At 37.9% G+C, this 26,270-nt stretch overlaps 1 protein-coding gene across 3 annotated transcripts in view; it reads left to right on the top strand.

The window, feature by feature from the left end:
• The first annotated feature begins 645 nt into the window (after positions 1–645).
• Positions 646–26,270, top strand: part of LOC135673798 (protein HLB1-like) — a 32,209-nt gene continuing 6,584 nt past the window's right edge. For 2 of the 3 annotated variants that reach the window (XM_065183109.1, XM_065183107.1), the window contains exons 1-11: positions 647–1,155; positions 2,643–2,738; positions 4,609–4,678; positions 5,972–6,082; positions 7,769–7,852; positions 16,775–16,825; positions 23,606–23,635; positions 23,756–23,818; positions 23,965–24,030; positions 24,191–24,319; positions 25,483–25,518. In XM_065183109.1, the coding sequence (XP_065039181.1) occupies positions 707–1,155; positions 2,643–2,738; positions 4,609–4,678; positions 5,972–6,082; positions 7,769–7,852; positions 16,775–16,825; positions 23,606–23,635; positions 23,756–23,818; positions 23,965–24,030; positions 24,191–24,319; positions 25,483–25,518 (1,185 nt within the window). In that variant the 5' untranslated portion in view covers positions 647–706. Of the gene's footprint in view, positions 1,156–2,642; positions 2,739–4,608; positions 4,679–5,971; positions 6,083–7,768; positions 7,853–16,774; positions 16,826–23,605; positions 23,636–23,755; positions 23,819–23,964; positions 24,031–24,190; positions 24,320–25,482; positions 25,519–26,270 lie in introns of all 3 variants that reach the window. The other variant, XM_065183108.1, reaches the window with a different exon arrangement.

Raw genomic sequence — 26,270 nt, 5'->3', positions numbered from 1 at the left:
AATTTAAATTTATTGAGAACTCATAAATGACATCATAGGCTATATTAATGGCTACAATATATAATTATATATTTTACGACAACATCAAAATTACGTATATAATATGTAATATCAAACTAAGCTCTAAAATAAAAATTATATTAAAAAAATTATCAATAGTGCAAAAGGAGATTAAAAAAAAGGCCAATGAAGATTTTATTAAAAACTATGATAGAAGACTCAATCACTCTTAATTGAATAAAAGCTATGGAATTGTACATAGAATGACAATAAAAAACCTGTATAATGGATTTCAAATAATTAAGGCATTACTATTTATAATATTTTAGATTTTATGTTTGTAGTCAAATGAGTTAATGCTAATTAGATTTGATCATATGATCAATTAATATTTTTTTAAAGAATAAATGATGAAGGTGAAATTTTAGCTCAACATGTTACGATTAACTGTCTTTATCAACTAAATTATCTTCATGATTAATTTAAGTTTCTTGGATAGATATAAATTAGAAAATAATATAGGGTGAATTCGGAAAAATTACTCATTAATATATTTCTCATTTCACCTTGATGCGAATAAACTTAAATAAGGGGACTTTTTCGAAAAGTTATCCTTTACTAGTCTTCTCGTTTCGGCTCTCCCTATCCCCCACTCCCCAACCACCCAACCAAGAAAGAGAAAACCCCAACCCATTCGATCCCGTCCATGGAGGAGGCCGAGCCCAAGAACGGCGAGATCCCCGACCATTCGATCGATGAAACACGCGATTCCCCAGTAGAAGTCAAAGGAAGCGACGTCGAATCGATGTCGGAGTCCAAGGAAAGCGAGATCGAATCGACGATGGAGACCAAAGAAGTCGAGATCCAATCGACGTTGGAGGCCGAGGAAGGCGAGATGGAACCGACGTCGGATGTCAAGAAAGGCGAGATTGAGGCGGAAGGAGTCGAGAAGGAACTCTCTCCATCTGTGGAAGCTGAGGCTTCGAACGGCAACGGGATTCGCACGTTAACGATGCGAGAGCTTCTGGACGAACTCAAGGAAGAAGAAAAGGGGTCCACTGGGGGGAAGGACGAGAGATCTTGGTCAGCGGATCCGACCAGAGACGACGGTAGCAATGCTCAGAGGAGTAGCCATGCTGAGAGTTCCTCTTTTAGGTTTGTTCTCCTCTGATTTGTCTTTGCAGTGACTAGACCTTGACGAATGGTCTTTTTGGAAATTTACTAAACATATGTTAGATGATTGTTCGTGGATCACAATGTGATCTCTATGATTCATGTTCATTCTTTTCTTGGCGGCAAATGGGCACTATTCCTCGTTTTTCTTCACCATCTTTCGTTGGAATCTATTTCTTTGAAGTCAGAAGTTACAATTTTGTAGCGCAAGTAAAAAATTATACCACACGATTTTCTGATAGTATACTTCCCCTATAAGTTCGAGTAAACACTTCACGGAACATTTCTTGATATTTTGCGATTGGTGCCAACAAAGGGTCCATCTTAGCAACCATGCACGACACCATCACAATGGGGATCAGGTGATGAGATCAGAAGAACCTATAGTCAAATTGTTAGTCATAAGAATCTTTATTGAAAAAAAAAGAAGGAAATGTATGTTGTACAATATAAAAAGATAAAGATACTTTGAAATGCAAGAATCTGAACGGATCACTCCCATCATAGCCTGCATATATCATATCCAAAAAAATAAAGTACTTGATCAGGCTGATTTTACCTGGCATAGGTGACTATGCCAGGCAAGGTGCTGGATCCTCACCTTGGCCATTAGGCAGAGAATCAAGAAAAATATGGAAGAATGATAGGGGAGAAAGAATAACCTAGATTTACAGATAATAGATCCAAATTCTCGGTAATGTGACCTATAGCTGGTCTGAAATTGTCACTAATGCATGTCATAAATGGGATCAGATAGCATCTTGTGAATGACTCTTAGAGTGTACAAGAACTGTTTTCTTATTTGGGTATGGATGTCACCCTTCTATACTAGTGATGGTTGCCCAGTGTTGTTTAACAGTTGATATAATAACATAACACCAAATGACATTTTCTTGATATCTGATATATGCTAACAATTGGTATTTGATGTATATGCTAACTGTGGCAAGCCATAGTTATGCAATGTAATGTCAGTTATGAAATGCATGCATTCTCCTTGATTGCAATTTAATTTTGTAGTATGATATCTGATACATGCTAACAATCGATATTTGATGTATATGTTAACTGTGGCATGCCATAGTCTTGCTATGTAAGGTCAGTTATGAAATGCATGCATTCCCCTTGACTGCAGTTTAATGTTGTAGTATGCATCAAGAAAATGACTTTTTTTTTTCTGTAAACAAGAACAAAATCTTTTAGCTCTTGGTTTCTCTGCCTAATTTTGGTTAGTATTTTTACTGTTTCACATACATGCCATCATGGTCTTAGATTTTTATAGGCTCATGCTCTATGTTTTCATATGGTGGAGCATTTATGCATTTGGGGAGCTTAGTCTACTTTTGTTATGTTTCGGATGACAGATATTGTACTAGACCTATTACTTATCTCAAATCTTGCATGTTTCCCACACTAGGAAGAAGGATAAAATAAACATTATTGTGATCTTCTTTTCCATACTGTTTCAGCCAGAATGACGTTTCAATGGATTTAATTAATAAAGTAACTGGAGTGGATGAGGAAGGTCGTTCTCGCCAACGGATTCTTTTATATGCAGCTAAAAAGTATGTCCTCTTTTCAATTTGTCATTTCCTTTCTTTCCAATGGATTTTAAACTTTGCTAATATGGTAAGGTTTTCTTTAGTTTTTTATTTATTCAACATTTCAACTGTTGTTGTAATAGTTAATCTTCTTTATTCTTTTTCTAGCCTTCTCACATAATGACGACTAACAAGAATATTTCATACTTTTCTCTCTGATTAATTCTTTATTCCTTGTTTTAGCAATTTCAGATGATTCAGTTGTTGATAGTTTCATAATCAAATCAGTGTTCTGTGGACTGCTTTGAAGTTTCATAATTTCATCTAACTTGTGTTAGTAGATTTTACTTGATGCTTTGTCATTTCTTAGCCAATGGTTGTTATAGAGATCAATGGTGTTTGGAATAATTCAAGAATTGCAACCTTTATTTGTTAGTTTTGTTAATAAGTGTAGGAGAAATTGGTGAAGAAAACAAGTGGATCACTACTATTATGAATCAGATTCTGATTTTGTGTAATACCTTGATCATAACAAAATACTATATGTACAAACAAATGCACGCTAGAAATCATCAGTGTCTTGGTCCTCTATGTGGTGCCTTTTCCTTGAATGATAGGAAAAAGCATATTGTTTCTGACGTCTTATTGATCATACAGCCCTCCCCCAATGAAGTTCTGAAAGTTGCGGCATAGTTTTTGAATGTCATAGTCACTTTGATATAAACTATTTGAAAATATTACTTAATTTTCTAACATGATTATCTCTGAGTGACACATGTAACTTGGATATGCTGCAAGTAAATCATATGATTCAATTGATTCCTCTAGGAATGCATGCTTGGCCAGGTTCAGATACAGGAAAAAGGGAAGTGTCATTGGAGAAGTAGAAAGTATGGAAAAGCACAGGAAACTTGCTATGGAACAGAAATAGTTGTCTCTAGTAAGTCTGGAAGCTTGAAAGTCCTGAGAAGTTGAGAAGTGTTGGAGGCTATGAATACGTATCATATTTCTGATAGTTGTTCTATGACTAGTATAAGATGGAAGCTCAAAAGTTTAACCTTGTATAGGTAGGCTGGTTTAAGACTGTTGGTAGAAGATTCGATCATTAATATTAGGTGCATTACTGCACATTCAACATGTGCTAGCTAATCAGAGTCTTGCCAACATGTCAAAAAAAGTTGCAAAGGGCACGACCGCGTGCAAGGTTGGGCAACTATATAAAACCAGGTACATTGACTATACAGACACATTATAGCAAGGTATTGTTTTTATGTACTGAAGAATGTTGCACCTCTGAGTGGCAAGAGGGTGTTATGAGGAATGGAGATCCTTGTTGAGTCCATGATAGTAGAGAAGCTAATATATTATAAAACAAGAGGATTCAAAATTAATTTTTTTATTTTATAAGTCATGTGATTGTATTAATGTTTGGCTACTTTGATATCAAAACCAGTTTACTAAATTAGTGCATTTGGAGTTTGGACTAGTACCTTACCGACCCATCTGTGAAATAACCAACATTTTCTTAAGTTTTGGAGATCATAGATTTATGGCAGGAACATCTCAGTAACCTGTTGATTCTAGTTATGTGCCAGGTTAACACTACTTCTGTATGCCCTTGGCAAAAGAGTCTTACCCATACACCTGGGTGTCATGGGTTTGAAACTTTGAATCATGTAAATAAGTAACGTCTATATGTATGAGGTAAAGTCTGCATACATCTCACCTTTGTAGACCTTGCAGTGGTTGCATTGTTGTGTTTTTTTTTGTTGGTTGGTTTGATACTTATGACTTGAGGCTAATATGCATCATGTGGAATGGAACTTGGGCATATTTGTACAGATGCTAGATGCTAGTTTCTTGTACATCAATAATCCATTTAAATATTTTGTAGATATGTTAGTGCAATACAGAGAAATCCAGAAGATCATGATGCACTTTACAATTGGGCATTGGTTCTCCAGGTATTGTTCCTGTTACTTTCAGTTTTAATTTCTATATGCTTATTGTAGATATGCTTGTAATTCCCGTAGGCCTCTAAACATAGCTTAATTACACGAAAATGCACATGTAGGTAACCCCAAATAGTTGGAATATTATATCTCGTTGTTGCTGTTGGGGTGCTTGAAAGTTCACCCTTCTATTGTTCTTAGCCATCTGACACTATGTGGCAAATCACCGAGCATCAACAAGACACTACCATTCAGGAAGTCTGCCTATTATGATATGTTAATGAAATTTGTCTTGAATGTTCTGATGTGCCCATATCATTTATCATTACAAATGCCACACTCTTTCCAAATTCTAAGGTGACCAAGCTTTGGGGGGTTAATCTTATTAGTCATAATTTTATATTTTTCATACCAGAGGTACAAACATGATAAGCAAAATATGATATTTAAAGGATACCAAATTGCTTTTTCAGTTCTTTGGCTGGTCCGGACGGTCTATACAATCGTACCGACACACAGTACGTTGGAACGTGTCGACAGTTCCAAAAAAAACCTAGAAAATGTTCGAAAATATCTGAAAATTAGGAAAATAACCTAAATTAGGGTATTTTAATTAGAACTAAATGCAAATTTAGTTCTATTTCAATAAAAAATATCCAAATAAGGAAGGGATAACGGATTTATCCTTTTTGGACGTTCATGAGCAGCTTTGTGGCACATTCCAAATGGTTCTTCCATTGATATTGAACAAGAGTGAGAATTTGTGAGAAAGAGAGAGTGACTGAGTGAGAAAGAGTGTTAGAAGATATGACAATGAAATGGGGTGGAAGAGGAGGGAGGAAAGGAGTTAAATAGGCATTCTAATGGGTCCAATGGTCAAATTGGACCAATGGAACCAATGGAACCAATGGAACCAATTCTAAGAGAGAGTGACTGAGTGAGAAAGAGTGTTAGAAGATATGACCAATGGAACCAATTCAATCTGGGCCCTTAATTCATTTCAGTTGAAATCCGACCATTATTGACTAGTATAGGTTGGTAACGGTCAAATTTTGATCATTTCACACCCGTTGAAAGGGTGTATCGCTCGATATGCTCCTCAACTATGGTCGGTCAGCTGTTGGACTAGTGTGTACTGCCTGTGCCATACTGTTTCGGCCGATATATTGAACTATTATCAGTTCTAAGTTTGGAAAAAAGTGAGATGTTTATATTCGTTTTTGATAATGTGAAAATCTGTATCATATTTGTGCTCTCTTAAGTTAGTTGTATCTTTCTTTTTGCTTACGTTATGATCGAATGCAGGAGAGTGCTGACAATGTTGGTCCAGATTCTGTTTCTTCTAAAGATGCCTTACTTGAGGAGGCTTGCAAAAAGTATGAGGAAGCCACACGACTTTGTCCTATGCTCTACGATGTAACTATCTTTGTCCTAATCATTGTCTCCCTACTTTTCTGAAATGCCCTGAACATATGTGTGGAAAAACCATGCTATTCTCTTGTGTCTAGATTCATGATTTAGTGTGCTGATAATACTTTAATTGGTTAGATAACGTATTGCAACTTGGACTTCTGATATTGTGGATTTAACAATTTGGGTGATTCCTTCCTTTTGTCATTAAGCTAAATATGATTTACCTTGTGCCATGCATATATTCCTAGTAGTAATCCTCCCCATACTCTTCAAAATTAGCAGGTGCCTTGTGCAATGGGCCATTTCTTTTCCCCTTCAAATTACTGCTTTAGCTACTGTCTTTATTCTCCATTTGCTTTCCTATTTTGTTCATCTTTTCTTTTTGTTATTTGATCAGAGTATTACTTATTTTTCTACTGCTATATTTGTCCAGTTAACTGCTATTATTGCTGCTTGTCTTTCTTTTTGATGCCCTTATGTCATGAAATGTTTTCTGATTTTTTTATGCAACAAATTGTATAGGTAATACTGTGCATGTCACTCCCTCAAATTATGATCCTATGTGACTATCAACTAAAGCATCTTCTGTTAGCTGGTTGGCCTTCATCTTGAATGTTAGGTGTATGGCATGCAAACATGTTAGATTATAAACAACAAATAATATGATATGAATACAATAATATTGATATACCAATAGAAATTTTGTAGGTCAGTGACAGTTCTATTTCTATTTGCTATATGAATTATTATCCTCAACAAATCTTGGTATACTTTTACATCAATATATGAAAAAAGTTAGAGATGTAATGACAGCATTGAGTCTTAAGCCATGCTCTTATGGTCATGGATTGCCTTATTGCTGCACACCAGTGTGCTGGCTGGCAAATAGGCACATGTTGATATGATGTGGTATGGTACAGTGACATACTGACATGGGTAAGCCAGAAGAGTATTGGGAGAGAGAGAGAGAGAGGGTAAAGAAGAAAATGTACCTGTTCCTGAGAAAAGGAGACATTGGATGCCAGACCTAAAGATAATTGGAAGAAAGGACGGATTTAATACCCCAAATGGCGTGGGTTCTAATATGAACCAACATTTAATTGAAAGCTAAGTCACTGAAGTTCAGAAACTGAACTGGTTTGGCAAAAGATTTGTAAACAACAGGATTCCTTCTTTAAATTTGTGAACCACCCTTGACTACTCATCTGCCTCATGCTACATTGCAGGTAATTTGCTTGTTTTATACGTGAGATTTTATTAGTGTTGTTGTTTTGTGGGGGTGGATGCTTTTGCTCCTCTTGCTTCCATGTATATGTATTCTAAAGCATGTTGGATGTATCTAGTAATCTTGTAATGACTTGCATATGTTGTCATTGTGGCATCATCTGCTTGTTTGTTGTTTACTTTTATCTGCCTTATTGATTTCTGAGACTTAATACTATATGAAGTCACATATACTGTGAGATTTTTAAGAGATTCACAGCTTTGCCAGGTGATTGACTTTGTATATGATCTTTATACAGCAACAAGTAGCTTTCCATGCTTGGTGTTCTTTAGGCACATTATAACTTGGCTATGTTATCTGATTGTGATGTTCTGTGATGTTTTAATTATGTTCAAATTTGTATATGATCTTTATACAACAGCAAGTAGCTTTCAGTGCTTTGATTGTATACTGTTGTTCTTTAGGCATATTATAACTGGGCTATTGCGATATCTGATCGTGCTAAAATGCGTGGACGTACCAAGGAGGCTGAAGAATTATGGAAACAGGTTGAACTTTAACTAGTCTGGTATCTCTTATCCTCTATTATTGCTTCTTTTGGGTTTTCAAATACCGTTGAAGTTATTGATTCAATACGGGTTAAATCCTATAGTCAAACAATGGTGATTTTGATCCATCACTTTACGTCTTTACAACAGGCTGATGTTGCTTCAAGAACCTTTTTTATTCATGCTGGATAATTGTGTGGTGCAGACGCCATAGTGAAGATCATCTTCCTTTGTGTTGTTACCCACATACATGTGGGAAATTAATATGACATATGTATGTTAAATAATCTTTGTTTGTCACATATTAGATTATTCTCTTTGGTGGCAAAAATAAAATTGATTAAGCAGATGAGCTTGAAGAACATATGACTTAATACTCATTTTCCTTTTAAGGACTTTCAGGAACTTGTCAAAACTGATTAAGCAAATGAGCCTGAAGAACACACGACTTAATACCCATTTTCCTTTTTAAGACTTTTAGGACCTTTTTAAAAACAAAGATGAAATCCTTTTATTTTTATTTCTTGTTTCTTGTTTTCTTTTCCTTTGTCTTGAACTTATCTGGACTCCGTATTGTCATGAACAAATTTGTAAACAAGGTGTTCGATGTAATGTTGATGTATATTCATGTTTTTCGATTTTGTTCATGTTTTGCACAACATGTAGAGGGTTTGCAGTAGGCTTGACAGTCCTATTTTGATTGGCTTTTATAGTCGTTTTAGTATTATAAACATAAGTTGTTTGTAGTGGTCGCGTAGAGGCAAAATTGCCCAAAAATAAGCCATCCAGGCATTTACTTTTGGGGTTTTCTAGCTCCGTATAGTGGTGCGGAGTATCAGTCAGTATAATACCCATGAGCTACCTAGGTGACACATGGTTGGATGGGTCTTTGGGGTAGTGTCTAGGCTTGGTTCGTTGCCTTATTCCATAGTAGTGTCTTGTGGGCACTAGTGGAGATTTTTGGTCGTGATGAACCACCTTTGATCCTTTGTCGTACGATCGTTTAGAGCTTACAAAGTTTGTGTTTGTAATTTGCATTGCCCATCAAGTGTTTGTTGAAATGGTTGCTTATGGGATCCCAATAACATTTTCTCTTTTGGAGGTCCTTAGGGGACTATATGAGGTTTCAGGGAGATTTAACCCTTTGTGGATGGGCATGCATGCGTGCCGCATGACGTAGGCAAAACCAACTAAGCCCGTGATATATGACATCAGATCCGGACAAGCATACTTAGAAACACGTGATATGTAAATGTGGGGGACCTAACAAGGTTGCATTGAGGACAACCAGCAAGCACAATTGTTTGAGGGAGACGACCGTAGAGACATAGGTTAAGGAGTCACTCAAAGGAGTGGGCATCCAAGATTGATATTCAGAGGAATGACTAACCCTTAGCGTGAGAGGCACAACGAGGACAAGCAAGCTGGGAAGAACGCGTAGTGCACAAAGGTTGAGATGGCTGAGTTCGTATTCCGACTTGACGTTGGCAACCAAACTTGATGGTGCTCAAGGTATGCGGAGCGCTTGGCAAAAGATAAGACCGTGCAAAGGAGGGATGTGTTGCTCGATGACTGAAAGAGTTGTGCAAAGCTCACAGAGGTGAGGAGAATTACTAATTCGAAGAATTCGATACTCATATAAGGGCTTGTATGTAGACAATTGACTGTTCGTGGTCATCTTAAGGTGATTGAAACTCGATGCCATGAAGCATGAAAAATTCACTTCGGCATGGGAATGATACATTTGTGGGAGGCTGAAGTGTGCAGTAAGTTCACCATATTGCTAGGCCTTAAGGGGCGTAGCGGGGTCTGCATGACTTCCTAGTTGAGTTTGATATGACAATGGAGTACAAGCCCAGAAAAGCAAATGTCGTGGCCGATGCATTGAGTCAGAAAGTGGAGTGAGTGAATGTCGTACAGTTGGAGGGCAGAGGCCAAGCAAGCCAGTTGTACTCTAACTTCCTTTCCAAGATCAGGGATGCACTGTACAGTGATCCCCAAGCAATAACCCTGATGCAACTCATCAAAGAAGGTAAGACATGACGATTTTGGGTCCAAGAGGGACTTGTTTATATTAAAGGGAATAAGGTTTATGTCCCTCGAGTGGACAATTTACGACGTGAGCTCTTAAGAGAGTGTCATGATTCCCTTTGAGCTGGACATCCGGGCATTCATAGAACTTTGGCTCTCGTGGAGGGGGCCTTTTATTGGTCGAAGATGGCGATTGATGTGGAGGAATATGTTCGAACGTGCCTCATTTGCCAACAAGACAAGGTGGAATAGCGGAAGCCGATGGGACTTTTGGAACCATTGCCCGTACCAGAAAGGCTGTGGGAGAGCATTTCCTTGGACTCCATATCAAGCTTGCTGGCAGTAGGGGGACTCGGATCGATACTCGTGGTGGTCGATCAATTTTCAAAGTATGCAACTTTCATTGCTGCACTCCTGCACTGTTCAGTCGAGGAGGTGGCCAAGCTGATGATGAAGAATGTGGTGAAGTATTGGGGAGTCCCACACAATATCATCAGTGATCGAGACGCTCGGTACCCGGGACGATTCTGGATCGAGCTATTCAAGTTGTTGGGGTCTAAGTTATATTTCTCCACAAGCCTCCACCCCTAGACGGATGGCCAAACTGAAAGAATAAACTCGCTCTTGGAGCAATATCTTCGGCACTATGTGAGTGCCAACTAACGAGATTGGATAAAGCTGTTGGACATAGTCCAATTCTCCTACAACTTGCAGAGGAGCTCTGTGTCCAACAATAGCCTCTTTAGGATCATTACAGGATACAACCGTCAACTCCTCACACCATGGGAATCGGGTATATTGGGAGTAGCCCGTCAGCCTACCACTTTGCAAAAGAGTGGCATCGAAATGTAGATATTACGCGGGCTTACTTGGAGAAGACAGCCAAAAGGATGAAGAAGTAGGTAGACTTGGGAAGGCGATCGCAAGAGTTCAAGGTCGGCGATTTGGTGTTGGTAAATCTCCAACCAGCATTACTCTAATTCTTTAGGAACAAAGTACACAAAGGATTGGTGCGCAAGTATGAAGAGCCCTTCCTAATTATCAGCAGGGTGGGCAACGTCTCTTACAAGTTGCAGCTGCCGGTGTGGTTCAAAATTCACAATGTTCTTCACGCCAATAACTTGAAAGCCTACCATTCGGATCCGCAAGATACTTCCCGAAGTGTTCCGACTCGGCTACCCCCCACCAGAACCTTCTACGAGAAGCGAGTCGAAGCCATTTTTAGCGATCACTAGATAAAGCTACCCACTAGAGCTGAGCAGACCGAGTACTTGGTGAAGTGGCGTTTCCAGAACTGAAGCCAGTTGGGAGCTCGAAGATGCCCTACGACATGAAGAAGCAATCATCAACAACTACCAACAAGCATCGACGAGGGCGTCGACAGTTTTAGTGGGGGAGAATGTCACGAACGGTCGTTGTGCACCCGCAACAACTTCGTTCAACGAACCGTTCGTCGCTTTTGTTTACATGTACAGCTGCTTGGCAATATGTTTTGGCTTGGTTTTATGTTCTTTTGCTTGTAAAAATATAAGTTCGAACAAGTTGCAGCGCTACAGTGCGATCGCTCACCGAACCAAACAAAATAGTCCAAAATGGCTCCGTTTTCGCATGCCACGGGCTGTTTTCTGCAGCCCACTATTGCACGCAAAATGTCAATCATCTCAGCACCCTGGAACCACCCGGGTGGCACCATGGGGGATGGGGCTTCGGTATAGTGTCGGGCGCTGAACAATCTTCATAAGTTCGCATGTTTTCTTGACGGGAACTTTTCTTCGCGCTCGGCACTCGGTGAGCAGCTGTTCGTTCAACTCTCTAAAATCCTTGTTTTCCTCCTTTCTCTGTTTTGTCTCTTGCACGCAAGGTGCTCGCTAAATTGCTTGTAAAGCTTCCCTTTTCGCGAAACGTCAGGACTTGTCCGTCGCTCATTCTTCGAACTAATCAACTTTCTCTTTTACAGGTCCTTCGGGACCTGAGTGAGGTTGCAAATTGACTGACTTTTGCGGATGCATATCACAAGGGCGCTTCGCGACTTAGGCAACTCAAGCTAAGTTCGCGTCTTGGCCGTAAGGGTGCCTCACGACTTAGGCAATTCTAGCTAAGTCCGTGACAGTAGAGGCGGTCTTTCGTGCGTATATTGAAATTTGTATTCGATGAAAGCCTTAGTCATCAGCATATGAGAGCTATGTACTATTGATGAGAAATTCCGAGTACAAGTACCAATGAGTTCCATTGGGGGACTTGATTATATAAAGGTATGATCGGAGCGATTGGGGAGTTGGATTGCTCCAGAGCATATATTCGCTTAAGGGAGCCTAACAAGTCAGAGGATAAAGTCAAGTAAGCGAACGTTGTTACCAAAGACACAATGAAGAATAAAATCGGCTCGAGCCCTATAACACGATGGTGGAGGCCATGCATGAGAGTTGCAGTCTATTTTTCAATCAACTAAGGGGAACTACTCAAAGAACACAGAGGTATTGAAGCTGATGATCGAAAAGGAGCGAGGAAGTGACAATGAGTTCAGAGGGACTTAGCTGCCCAAAACCAAGCGTCAGTTAGGATGGAGGTGGACTCGAAGGAGCGCCATAGTGCCGTTAAGGCAAATCTACCGATTGCAAAGAAAGGGATGCAAATGCAAGACAACGGATAGTACGACTATGGGCATGGCAGCGACATGGTACTATAGAGGCAAGACTTTCGTGGAGTCATCGATCCCTTGCTCTCATGAGGGGAGAGCACATAGTCGTGAAAGGGGTCGAGGTGGAGAATGTAGAGGCAAACTTTAAGTACCGAGACAAGATCAAAGGGCAGAGGCTAAGGAAGTTTGTAAGATTGGTGTTGACAGGCTTCTCATTAAGAGAGTTGAAAGAGGGGGACTTTAGGTCGATCCAGGTGTGCTTGACCAATGAATGGACTATGCGGTATGCAATATTGTACCTTTCTTTTCAAAGGAGTAGGCGACGGAAATGATAGAGAAGACGGTACAATCCCAAAGACGACCAAAACTATTGGAGACTTGCTTTAAGTTGGGGTGGAATTTTATTCTTTTCGGGCAAAACTTCTTGCATTTTAAAAGTTCAATAGTAATGAGGAGGTGGATTGCAATAGCTAACTCAACACAAAGAGTGCACACTTCAGGTGCTTTAGAAGTGTGAATAAAGAGCATGCGAAGGCTAGTAACCAACTTGATACATGAAGTATTACTCTCGAGGAGGTGGGCGAAGTCAAGTAACTTTTGCCTTCTTAACTCTTAAGAGAATGGGTGAAATTAAGTACCTTAATTCTCTTATTTATCCAGCAGGGGAGCTATGCACATGTTCAAAGACCCTTTGAAGAAACTTAGTAGAAAACAATAGTTTTCAAGTCCTTACCAATGGTGATTGATTCTATCGAGAGTTGATTGTCCACTTCATTTCCCAACAGAATGTCAATCGAAAGCGAAAGTGATGCGAAGCTACTTAGAGTCGACAACTAAGTAGAAGAGGAATCAATAAGCAAATTTTATGAAGGAAAGACATAAAAAACTTCAAAGTCTGTGAGGTGATGCTTGTTAAAGCTCCAATAGACATCCACCCAATACAAGCAGCACGAGACGTTTAAGAGACTGACGCCCAACAAGGAAGGTCTTTTTCTTCATCTGAGGGATTCGTAGGAACCAACAATGATTAATATAACTCGAACGACTCCACACCAGAGTCGGAGTCATTGTTGAGTTGAAGCAGCATTGGTGGATTAAAGTTCGATTAATCAACAATAAAGGTGGAGAGCAGTTGGGAGCCAAGAGACATGTTATAATTGGAGTAAAGGATTGAAGATTCAACAAAGGCGATAAGATGCAGCGTCCGTAAAGGCGTCGACGAGGACATCGAAGGAATAAGTGGGGGAGAATGTCATGGACAAATCCGTAAACAAGGTGTTCGATGTAATGTTTATGTATGTCTGTATCTTTTGGTTTTGTTTATGCTTTATACCAAGGTTTTACTTACCGAATCATACCGCCCGGTACGGGCGGTACGTACCGGTCCGAGAGGCGACCGGTACGCGGACCGCCCCCTACCGGGCGGTACACGCAAAAATATCCCGTATCGACCGTTACGGGTAATATCGGGCGGTAACGGTCGAAATTTCGACCGTTACCGCCCGGTACCATTCGGTAACGGGCGGTAACGCAGCGCCTTTTCGGCGACGTCGCCTTTTTCGGCGACGTCGCCGAGGCGACACGACGTCGCCTTTTTCGGAGACGTCGCCGAGGCGACACGACGTCGCCTTTTTCGGCGACGTCGCTATATATATATATATATATATATATATATAATTTAAATAAACGTCGCCTCGGCGACGTCGCCCCGTGTGGGGAAGGAAAAAGCGACGTCGCCGAGGCGATGCGACGTCGGCCATTAAAATATATATATATATAATATATATATATACATATATCACTCGGAATACCGCTCGGTATACCGAGCGGTATACCGAGCGGTATACCGTTCCGTACCGTACCGAGAGATCGTCGAAACTCCGGTACGGTACGAAATTTCAAACCTTGCTTTATACAACATATAGATGGTTTGCAGTAGGCTTGATAACCTCATTTTGGTTGGATTTTGTGGTCGTTTTAGTCTTGTAAACGTAAGTTATGTGCAGTCGTCGCATAGAGGCAAAATTGCCCAAAAATAGGCTATCAAAGTAGGCCATTTTGAGGGTTTTCCAACTCCGCAAAGTGGTGCGGAGTGTCAACTAGCAGAACACCCAGGAGCTACCCGGGTGGCACATGGCTGGATAAGCCTTTGGGGTAGTGTCTAGGGCTGGTTCGCTGTCTTGTTTTGCAACAATGTCATGTGGGCACTTATGCGGACTTTTGGCCGTTGTGGATCATCTTGGACCCTTTGTCGTGCGATCTTTTAGAGCTTGCGAAGTCTATGTTTATAATTTGCATTGCCTATCAAGTGTTTATTGAAATGATTGCTTGTGGGATCTCGAGTTGAAACATTTTCTCTAACCTGTCTTCTCTTTTGTATGTCCTTAAAGGACCATAAGAGGTTTCGGGGAGGTTGACTCTTTGCGGACGAATACGCAAGGGTGTCGAACGATTTAGGCAAAACCAGTTAAGTCCGTGATAGTATGTTGTATTGTTTTCATGTAACTTTCATTAATGAAGGTGACATTATTTTCATTTTTTTCTATTGAAAAAATTATTGTTTCAAGTTTAGTCGAAGATCATATCCCATTAAACTTTGAACAATCTGGATGGATTTTGTTGGGAAATCTATTGAGCAAGATTATGAAGCAATTTTACAAATTTGTTCAGAGAACTATAGTATTCATGAATTATAAAGGGAAAAAATAAGAGTACCAGCACATCAAACTTTAATATTATTTCAATTGCATATGGGCAATGATAAATGATCAAAGAAATACAATATGAGTTCGATCATACCAGCACTAAACCACCGGATCCCATTAGAACTCCGAAGTTAAGCGTGCTTGGGCGAGAGTAGTACTAGGACAAGATGATAGAACAGCATTTTTTGTTTCATGATATGAAGATGGGAAAAAATGGCTATTGTCATTGTTTTCTGAAAACATTTAAAACCAAGATGATGAACTTGTTTGGCTAGGGCATTTAAAAAGTGTCCATTTTAAAGGGATTGTTTCAAGGTCCATGTGCTAGAAAAAAGGAAGATAATATCAGCACTGACTAGTTTTTAGGGTTGATATCCATGAACAAAGGAGGTTCACAATGGTTATATAGTTTGGGTGACACAATAACCCAATTAGGGGTTGATGGGCATTTAATTAATTCATACATCTCAAAAATAACAAATCCATGTGACCCTAAGCCATGTATACCATGTATCCAATGTCAGGTTGGAGAAAATTAGCCCTGGCTACTAGTTAAGTTCTTAAATAGAATGTATTTAAAGGACTTGGATCTCTGTTCGAAACTGGCTTCAGTAACTGATTGAATCGGCATAATATTGGTGTACTGACCTGTACCTTCTAGCATCACAGAAGAAATAATAAAATTTTAGGTACCAATCAGTGCTGACTGGTCTGGTCTTGCTCTTTGGTTGGGCTGGTAAATACTTCGCATACATAGAGGTCTGATCTGTATTTAAAGCTTTGCCCATCTTTCAATGATAATATTCCAGAAAGAGAGATGTGTAATTATGATTCTTCTAAGGTAGAAGTTGATTATTATCATGTGATGTACACAAAAGATAATGTTAATGATCAATATTTGTACTCTTATTTATTTTGGGTCATTACTAGTTGAATTAGAGTTTGCTTATGTTGTCTATGTGAAAATTAGATGTGAATGTTCCTACGCTCATATGATTTGCAAACAACCCACATTTATCTCTTATATGGGAAAGCAATTAATCCCACGAAAGACCACAACAATTGATTAAAGATGGTGTAATGTAGGATCATGTAAAATGAATGAAGAATTGAATATCATGAACAATTACTTGTTTGCCCTTATGTAAGCTGGGACCTTTTAAAGATTATAATATAGTTGAAAATTATAATGTTTTATTGCCTAAGCTAAATGTTCTCAAATTACAGAACCAAAGTGATCTCATCTAACTTGTGATCCATTGGATTTTCTATAATCTATGTAATTCTTTACTGTGCAATTGCTGGGTGCATCTATTTTCCACTTTTCACACTTTGCACAAATTGGTGGATGCATAGCCTAAAGAAGATATGTCCAAGCAGATGCCAAATGCATAAGGACTAAAAATTCATTTGATTGCTATCTTAGCTGCCAACTTAATGATTCAACTATTAAAAATTTTCTGCATTATTTGCTTAGATTTTTTCCCCTTTTACTGTTGCATTTTTTGAACGTTCATGCAGCCCTTGTAACATCCCTTTTCTTTACAGGCAACAAAGAAATATGAGAAAGCTGTTCAGCTTAACTGGAACAGCCCACAGGTCAGCTATATTTATGTAACATTATGTTCTTTTTGCAGTATATATATTTTTTCATTTATGTTCTTTCTTACCAATATTTCTATACCTTTTCCATCATGAGCTTTATTTCTTGACATGTTTAAAATTTTCCTTTTCTTGTTTGTTGATCCAATTTCAGCTGGTACTAATCATTTAACAGATATGGCTGCTTTCTGTTTACTTTAATCTGCTAGGCCAGAACTTCAGTGGATCTATGAAGCAATATAATATTTATGCTGAAATATCTATGTTTTGTTCCATGTAAACCGAAAATAACCTCTTGGTGTTGATTGAATACATTCCTTCAATGTTTTACGATTTTATGTTATATAACATTCAGACAGAAACTAACTTAATTAAATGCCTATAAGTATAAATGATCACCATGATGTTGGCCAATTTTAAGCTGGACACTAAAATTAAATTGCTTGACATATACATAACATGAGGCAGAGCCTTGATGTCAACGTAAGATTGTTCTGAGTGATCAACGTTCTTGTCAAAGAAAGCTTACAAGGTAAGGTTATGGATGTTGACCCTTAGAACCTGTATTGGTGGGAACCTCATGCACTGTGCTGCCCCTGTTTGCTTCACAATTGTTTGGCTTCATTCAGCTCCATTAACAAGAGAATTACTTTTAACAATTGCTGGCGATTTGTATGAGAAAATTAATATGTGTTTATCTTGTACTGTTAACAGGCTGGAGATCAGTGATGAAACTGTGCTTTGTGGTGCTTCTATAAGTTATTTAAATATTTAAAAAACAAAAAACATTGAAGGTTTGAGACCTTTGACAGACACAGTTGGAACAGAGACTTACTTGGAGTGTAGGGTTGTAGACTTGTAGTATTGAATTCATAACAGAAGCAACTACTGTCTAACTTTGTTAGGATTTTTTAATCACTCTATATCTAACAAGTGAAAGCTTATCATCATAGAATTGATACCTTTCTGATTTTATGAGGGGAAAGGTTTCTGATATTATTGGATCATTTAGCTCTGTACTGGTTGGTGTTTATTTTTTAAAATTATTTTGCAGTAATATCAGCTGACACAAGTGATTATATTGTCTATTACTCTATTATACTAGTACTCTACTAATCGGGCAAGGTGTTGAAACTGGTATGTGGATCAGATATTAAGCCTTGGTTGGGACTCCTTTTTTACATGAACCAAAATACAATATTTTTAAGGAATATTTCTTCTTTACTTTTACTTAAATTGGTGGGATGTCACTGAACATTGAGATATAACCAAGTGTAGTTTTGTGATGATTAACCAATTTATTCAAGTTGGCTAGTATTTAGGTTTTTTAGGACATACATTTTCCCCTCACTAAGATAGTTATGTAAATCTCCAGCCTAGGGTAGGTACCAATCTCTAGAAGGGTTCAAACTTAAATAGGGAACCAACCACCAGTCCAACATCTAATTATTGGTCTATTTTAAGTTTATTCTAAATTTCCAGATATGAGACAGTAGAAAGGTAGATTTTCTGAGAAATGTCATACTTGAAAGAGAAAATCCAGGGGACGATTGTTGGACCCTACACATTGGTATTATGATATTAGAATAAGGAATAACAAGAAAGCGGCCACTAGCAAGAACAAAATTTTTCATCCGATACACATACTGATGATTGGTTGGGCCAGTATAGTACGATTTTTGGACCCAATAAATCCCCATAAAATCTCTTATTTTTAGTTTTTTGCCTCAATAATTAATGAAAATGTTTTTAGACGTTATTGTAAACATTTTTTTAGGAACACCATCAATTGGAATGGGGAGGGAGGAGAGAACAATGCGTAGGGTGGATTGCACACCATTGCACTTGTTGCGAGGCTTTGGTGGAGTTGGCCGAGCTGTCATTTTCCAAAATATTGGGGTTATTATGTCAATCAGGCTCATTTTCAATTACATGTTGGGTTAGGACTTACAGCTGGTACTTACCCTCTGCTTTGGTTTGTGATGGAAAACCAGGCTTGGTGGGCAAGGAGAGGCATGTGTGTGGAGTCTGACATTGTTGTGAAGCTGAGATTATGTTGTTCTGTGCTGTTCACTCTAGTGACATCTGAAATGTGTGTGAAATACTACTAGTGTAGCAACAACAATTTTGCTGTTATATAGTGCATTTGCCAGTTTTGTACTAGGTATAGCAGCATCTTTGCTCCTACAAGGAGCTATTTGCCAGTCTTAGTGTTACTCTTGCAGCTGCAGCAAAAGTAGCTTTGCTCCTATATGGAGTAATTTGCTAGATTAGTACTACTCTTGCAGGAGCAACAACAGTAGCTTCACTCCTATATTTTAGCTATTTGCAAGCTTAGTATTACTACTGTTGGAGCATCAGACTTTTCTCTATCTAGAACTCTTTTGCCCCCTTAATTCTGCTAAAATAGCAATAACAACTCTGCTTCATGAACAACACTTTTTCTCCTATATATGATATAGAGCTATTTGCTAAATCTTTTTAGTGCAGAGATAAAGCTTGTAGTCATATTTTACCTATAGACACATGGTATGTTGACATGCACTGTAGTACCATTTTGCTGGTTGGCGGTTTTTTGAAGGGAGGGAGGAGAGAGAAGGAAGAGGAGTACTGGTCTGACTGAAGAATGAAGAAAGAACAAGAAGGAAGGAGGAGAGGAAGGAGGGAAGAAGGAGAAGCCCTGGTCCCTCGAACCAAGCACCTTATCATGTTCACCTTCCGTATGGCTTGTGGGACTTAAATACCTAAAACGACTATCACATCATATGCTCAGAGTGGGTTGAAGAGGTTGTTTCATAATGGAAATCAACCCAATGTAACAATAATGGATGGTACATATGGATCTGTATCCTAGCAGTGTCTTGGGGCAACAACACCTATAGGTACATCTGGTTGAAACCAGAGTTTGATTCCTTGTTGAGACTTGTATGTACACCCGATGCAAAGCAGTAATTTGATTTATTGCTGAGAATGTGGTGTTTGCAGTATGTAGCTATCCTTTTTATTGATTTCAAGGAAATGTTTTAGCAGTGATTGAAAAAGGCGCTCGGGCGAGGTGAGGCGAGGCCCGAGCGCCTCGCTAATCTCCCAGGCGGCGCGCTTCAAACAGGCGTCGCCTGGGCGCTCGCCCGAGCCCAGGCGTTGGGCGCTTCAGGCGAGCACCTGGGTAAACCAAGGCTATCGAACCAGGATTTTAGGTCTGGTTCGGTCCTGGTTCGATTATTAGTTGGTTCAATCGAACCAACTAAACTGATATAACCCTTACCCAACCCTAACCCTTACCTAACCCACTGCCGCTCCCGATCCCGATCCCGATCACGCTGCTCGCCGCTATCGCTACTCGCAAACGTTGTCGTTATCGCTGCTCGCAAACGCTGCCTCTATCGCCGCTCGTGCCTCCCGCTGCTCGTCGCTCCTGCTCCTGCTCCCGCTGTCGCTGCTCGTCGCTGTCGCTACTTGCGCCTCCCGCTGCTCGTCGCTCCCGCTCCCTTTCCCGCTGTCGCTCGCCGCTGCTTCCTCGTTTCTCTGTCAACAGGCTTATACTGTTAATATTAAGTTTATTTGAATTTTGAAATGATTAACTTTCAATACTGTTAATAGATTAATAATATATTATTTTGATTTTAATGTTGTTAATTTTTATTTACTTGAAATTATTGTTAGGTTTCAACATAAATGACAAATGTAGAGAGCAACTCAATAGAGTCTCCAATGATATCAAAAAAAGATCCTGCATGGAAGTATGATTATTTGAATGATCCGAAAGATCTTAATGTAGTGACTTGCATATTCTGCGATAAGACTATCAGAGGTGGTATTTTTCGTGCAAAACAACATCTAGTAGGAAATTTTAAGAATGCAGCAGTTTGCAAAAAATGTCCACTTGAGGTAAAAGAAGAGTTGCTGAGTTATATGAATGAAAAGAAGACACAAAAGAATGAATCTTACGGGAATTTACCAGAAGACAATGTTGAACATCTTAGGGATGAAGAAGAAGATTATTCTAAGAGTATTAACCCAAGTGAAAAAAGAGTATACGACAAAAAGGGAAAAGAAGTTATGAGTACTAAGAAATGTAAAAAAGGATCGATGGATCTATATATGCTTCAAGGATCCCAGAAACAATAAGTGCAAGCAGGAGGCTCAAAATTTAGACAAACAAATATAAGTGATGCTTGTGATAAAGAAATAAGAGGAAGAACAATTCAGCATATTGTTCGCTTCTTCTATCAGGCTGGTCTTCCTCTTAGTACAACTCGTTTAGATAGTTTTAAGGATATGATTGAAGCTATTGGAAGATATGGTGCAGGATTAAAACCTCCAAGTTATTATGAGATGCGAGTTCCATTGATGCAAAAAGAGTTGAATTATACAAATGACTTACTAAAGGGTCATAAAGAATCATGGCAACACATGGTTGCTCTATTATGTCAGATGTTTGGACTGACAGGAGGCACATGAGTATAATTAATTTTATGGTTAATTGTTCTTTAGGGACTATGTTTGTGAAGTCAATAGATGCTTCATCTTTTGTAAAATCTGGAGACAAAATATATGATTTACTTGACAACTTCGTGGAATAAATTGGAGAACAAAATATCGTTCAAATCATAACCGACAATGGAAGCAACTATGTTTTAGCTGGTAATATTCATCTTTTGATTTTGTTAATTATTTTATCTTCAATTAAGTGTGTTAAACTCTTAAGTCTTATCATTTTTGTTATCCTTTGTCTCAGGTAAATTGCTTGAATAAAAAAAACAACACTTGTATTGGACTCTATGTGCAGCACATTGTATTGATTTAACGTTGGAGGATATTGGAAAGATTTTAGAAATCAAGAAAATCTTAGAAAGGGCTTTTTGTTGTTGGATTTCTTTATAATCATATTGGGGCTTTGAATATGATGAGAGAATTTACAGGGAATAAATAATTAGTGAGACATGGTGTCACCCGATTTGCTACTTCATTCTTGACATTACAGAGCGTGCATCGTCAAAAACATACTCTGAGAAATATGTTTACCGCTGAGAAATGTGTGACAAGCAAATGGGCAAAAGAAGCAAAAGGCAAGAGGGCTGCTGATATCATCTTAATGTCATCCTTTTGGAATCATGTAGTTTATATATTAAAGGTAATGGGCCCTCTTGTTCGAGTCCTTCGGTTGGTGAATAATGAAAATAAGCCTGCAATGTGATATATTTATGAGGCTATGGATAGAGCAAAGGAGACGATTAAAAGATATTTTAATGAAAATGAAGAAAAATATGAGAAAATTTTTACAATCATCGACGAAAGATGAAATTGTTAACTTCATCGTCCCTTACATGCAGCAGGATATTATTTGAACCCTGAATTCTTTTATAAGATTAAATCTGTTGAATTTGATGCAGAAGTTTTGGGTGGGTTATATCAGTGCGTTGTAAGATTAGTTCCCAGCCTTGAGTTTCAAGATAAGATTATTCATGAATTATCTTTATATAAAAATACCGAAGGTCTTTTTGGAATTCCAATTGCCGTTCGATCTAGGACAACTACGTCTCCAGGTATTAATAATTTGATATAATTAATTTCATATATATTATGTTACTATGTTATTGCTAATAATAACATAAATTTTGCAACTGAATGGTGGAGTCTATTTGGAAATTCCACCCCGAACTTACAGCAATTTGCTATCAAAGTACTTAGTTTGACATGCAGTGTTTTGGGTTGTGAGCGAAACTGGAGTGTCTTTGAGCATGTAAGGATTACTAAATATTTTTGTTTTAATTAATTAATTTATTTAGATATATGTATTAATATATTTTTAAATTATATGACATGACAGATTCACTCGAAGAGAAGAAATCGGTTAGAACATCAACGATTGCACGATCTTGTTTACATAAAGTATAATCAAGCTTTGAAGACTCGTTATGATTTGCAAAATAGATTTGATTCAATCTCATTGCAAGATATTGATGATTTAAATGAGTGGTTAGTAGGAGAAATGAATGCTAACTTGCAAGATGCTGAAGACGAGCTTGTATTTGAAGATGATAGATTGACATGGGGAGATATGGTAAGAGCTTCAGGTGCTGGAGAATTACAAACATATACAAGACATACGTCAGAGAGAAAAATGAGTGCAAAAGCATCAAGCTCGGCTCCTGCTATTATTGAAAACATAGAGAATGAAACATATCTTGATGAAGAGGAAGGAATCGAAGGACAAGAGGAAGAAGACGAATTCAATGAAGATGATTTGTGTGAAAATGACGATAATATTGATTATGATGAATAACTTTGATGTAAAATTTTATTGTTTTGAATTTTGAAACTTTTTGTTAATGTGACATTATGATTTTGTATCTTAGATTTTCTTAATTTAATAGCATATTTTTATTTAAAATTTTAAATAATTATATTTATTAATTATATTATATATTTTTATATTTTAGCGTCTCGCTTCGCTCGGGCGAGCACCTAGCACCTCGGGCGTTTTTGGACCTTGGCGTTTTTTGACGCCTAGCGCTTTTTAAATCACTGTGTTTTAGTGGGAAGCTTCATTATACTGCATCATGATGCATGTAGTTTGTGCATTTATGTGTACCTTTTAAGTTATCTTTATTCCCTTGATTTTTTTACGTTTTTTTTTTCACTGACAGACATGTTTTATCAAATTTTTATAAAACTGAATATCTTGTTGCTGACTTGTTTATATTCTCAATTTTTTTTATGGAGTGCTGCTAGTGAAAGAGGCCCTATTCTAATTTTCCTGTTCTTTTATTGTAGGCCCTTAATAACTGGGGACTTGCTCTGCAGGTACTGCGGTTTATACTTGTTTACAAATTAGGTTGATTCTTTCAAAAGTAATTTTATGCTGGTTTTCTTATTTCACAATGATTACCATAGTGATGTTTATATACAAAAATTATGATGCAGGAACTTGGTGCGATTGTTCCAGTGCGGGAGAAGCAAACTATCATAAGAACAGCTATAAGTAAGGTAAGACCATGAACCGTAGGAATGATATTTGTTAATTAAATTATTAGGCTGACTATATATCTTAAGGTTCGTAGATATGCTCAGTTCAGATCTTTCTCTTTTCTTAATTTGATTATGATAAATTAATAATTCATGCTATTTGGCAGTTCCGTGCGGCAATCCAACTACAGTTTGATTTCCATCGAGCAATTTACAATCTTGGGACAGTGTTGGTTAGTATTTACTGCTATATGTCATATTTTGTTTTCACAACTTTGTTGTCAGATTAAGTTTCAAAAGGAAAATAGTATACTTTAGATAACATTATGAATTTTCTCTTCCAGAATATTGGGTCATGTATAAATCTGATTATATTTCTGTTCCTTATGCTAGTATGGCTTAGCTGAGGACACTTTCAGATCTGGCAGACCGGTTAGTGCAAAAGAAGTCCCTCCTGATGAGCTTTATAGCCAATCAGCTATATATATTGCAGCTGCTCATGCTTTGAAACCGAATTACTCGGTATACCCTTGCCATCTGATTTATTTCTGTTTCTTGTCTTTTAATTTTATGTTACACATATCATCTCTATGTATACAGGTGGCTGATAGAAACTTCCTGGGCTTGTCAAGTCCAGGAAGGACTGCTAGATGTTAGAAAATAATTTGCATGTGATTAAGCATTTGCAAGGGTGCTGGAAAGACATTTTGGTGCTATAGATTTAACAAATGTAAGTTCATTGTAAAGACCAATTATTTCCCTAACAAAAGTTATATGAAGGGGCCAGAATGTGATTTCCTTTCAAATTATTGATAGCTACTGCAAAAAGTTTAGGTGTTACAACTTACATTATAATAATTTAGAATTAGCCCAACTGCTGGTGGACTTCTTTGGTTGATTTTGTTCACTATCAGATTTTATTCTTAACTAATGCAGTTTCATGATCTCATCAGCTTATTGTTGATATATCAATGATGTGCCAGATCTCCCAAAGATCTGACTCATGTTCAGGACTAAGGATTATGGCTGGCATGTGCCAAACCATGCCATATATGTGCTGGCTGTGCGTCAGATGGCCAAGCCATTTATTAGCTTTAGCTGATTGGTATTAGGGGCATGCCGACCAGGGCATGATGGTATGTATAGTGTTAGATGTTGCAATATTCTCGTCTCCTGTTCTGTGATGGAATAGGGTCCCCCCTCCTTAGGCTGACTCTCTATCAGGACCAAGTCTTAATGGTCTGGTTCAGATTCGTGGGCTGGTAGAGGTGTTTTAGGCTGGTCTTTTTACCATGGATATCTTCTTCACAGTTGTTTCATCTCTGTGATTTTCTTTGTCTAGTTGTAGATGACTTTATCCCTTGCAAATGACTTCATTGACCTCAACGATTTCTCTTATAGATTTCAGATAGCCCAAATATGCATGTCATGCATTCTTGTGCATACATGTACTCTGAAATTTTGTAAGGCACTTTTTGATTGTGAGGAACTGGTTCTTCATCTGTCCGACATACTATGAAGTTGATGTTATTATAATTTTATTGTAAAGTATTGGGTGGAGAATGTATATTAGATTTAATGAACATTGTGAATTTGGTAATTGTTTTGCACAAGATCTAATTGCTGAATTTTCAGTGAGCATTTCAGTGTTTCGCTTAAGTTTGATTTCTTCAATGTTCATTCAGGTTTATCACAGTGCCTTGAGACTGGTTCGTTCAATGGTGAGTATTCTGCTTCTCGTATTGTTGCCATTTAACTTTCAGTCATGATATTAATAGTAACTGTAATGTAAGCTACTTGTATCAAGCCAAATGTTCAGATGGGTTTTCTTAATGGAGATGAAACATTCCTATGCTGGGTGGCACATATTAATACTTCAATGCGGACTTTAAACTGTTTTCTACCTTTCTTGTGGAATGTGTTCTCTGAGTTTCTTATTCACTTCAAATTGTGTTGTAGAATCTTTTTCTAGTAGACTGTCTTTTTATTGAATACAAGGTTACATACAAAATTGCCCTTGAAACTTTATAACCTAGGTGTAAAAGGGACTAGTGGAGTTTTAGGGAGGTAATAAATTCTCCATATTGTTATTACTATTGTATTTTGATCATCAATTAAGAAACCTAAGTCTTGGTTTGTCTATATGGATAGAAAAGTAGATCTACTTCATTTTGATAGGTTAGAAACCAAAGCTTTGTAATCATTGCCTCTGGTTACATCCAATTTCAGCTATGCTTTTTTCTGATTGGGAGACAAGAATGTTATAGGCAATCTTAATTACAAAATACTGATCTGATGAAGATTGATACTAAGGGAGGATGGTTAAAAGAACATTGTGTTTTGGGGGGAAGGGGATTTGAATGCAAAAGATCCCTCAGTGTTTCTCCTATTCTTTACATAGTTGCCGCCAGGTGAGTATCAACCAAATGGGATTGAATTATGATCAGATAAAGAAATATAAATTTAGTTATAC

The sequence above is a fragment of the Musa acuminata genome, chromosome BXJ1-5, assembly GCF_036884655.1.
Source record: "Musa acuminata AAA Group cultivar baxijiao chromosome BXJ1-5, Cavendish_Baxijiao_AAA, whole genome shotgun sequence".
NCBI lineage: Eukaryota > Viridiplantae > Streptophyta > Magnoliopsida > Zingiberales > Musaceae > Musa > Musa acuminata.
The sequence above is the reverse complement of the archived record's forward strand: the minus strand, read 5'-3'. Positions and strand labels throughout refer to the sequence as shown.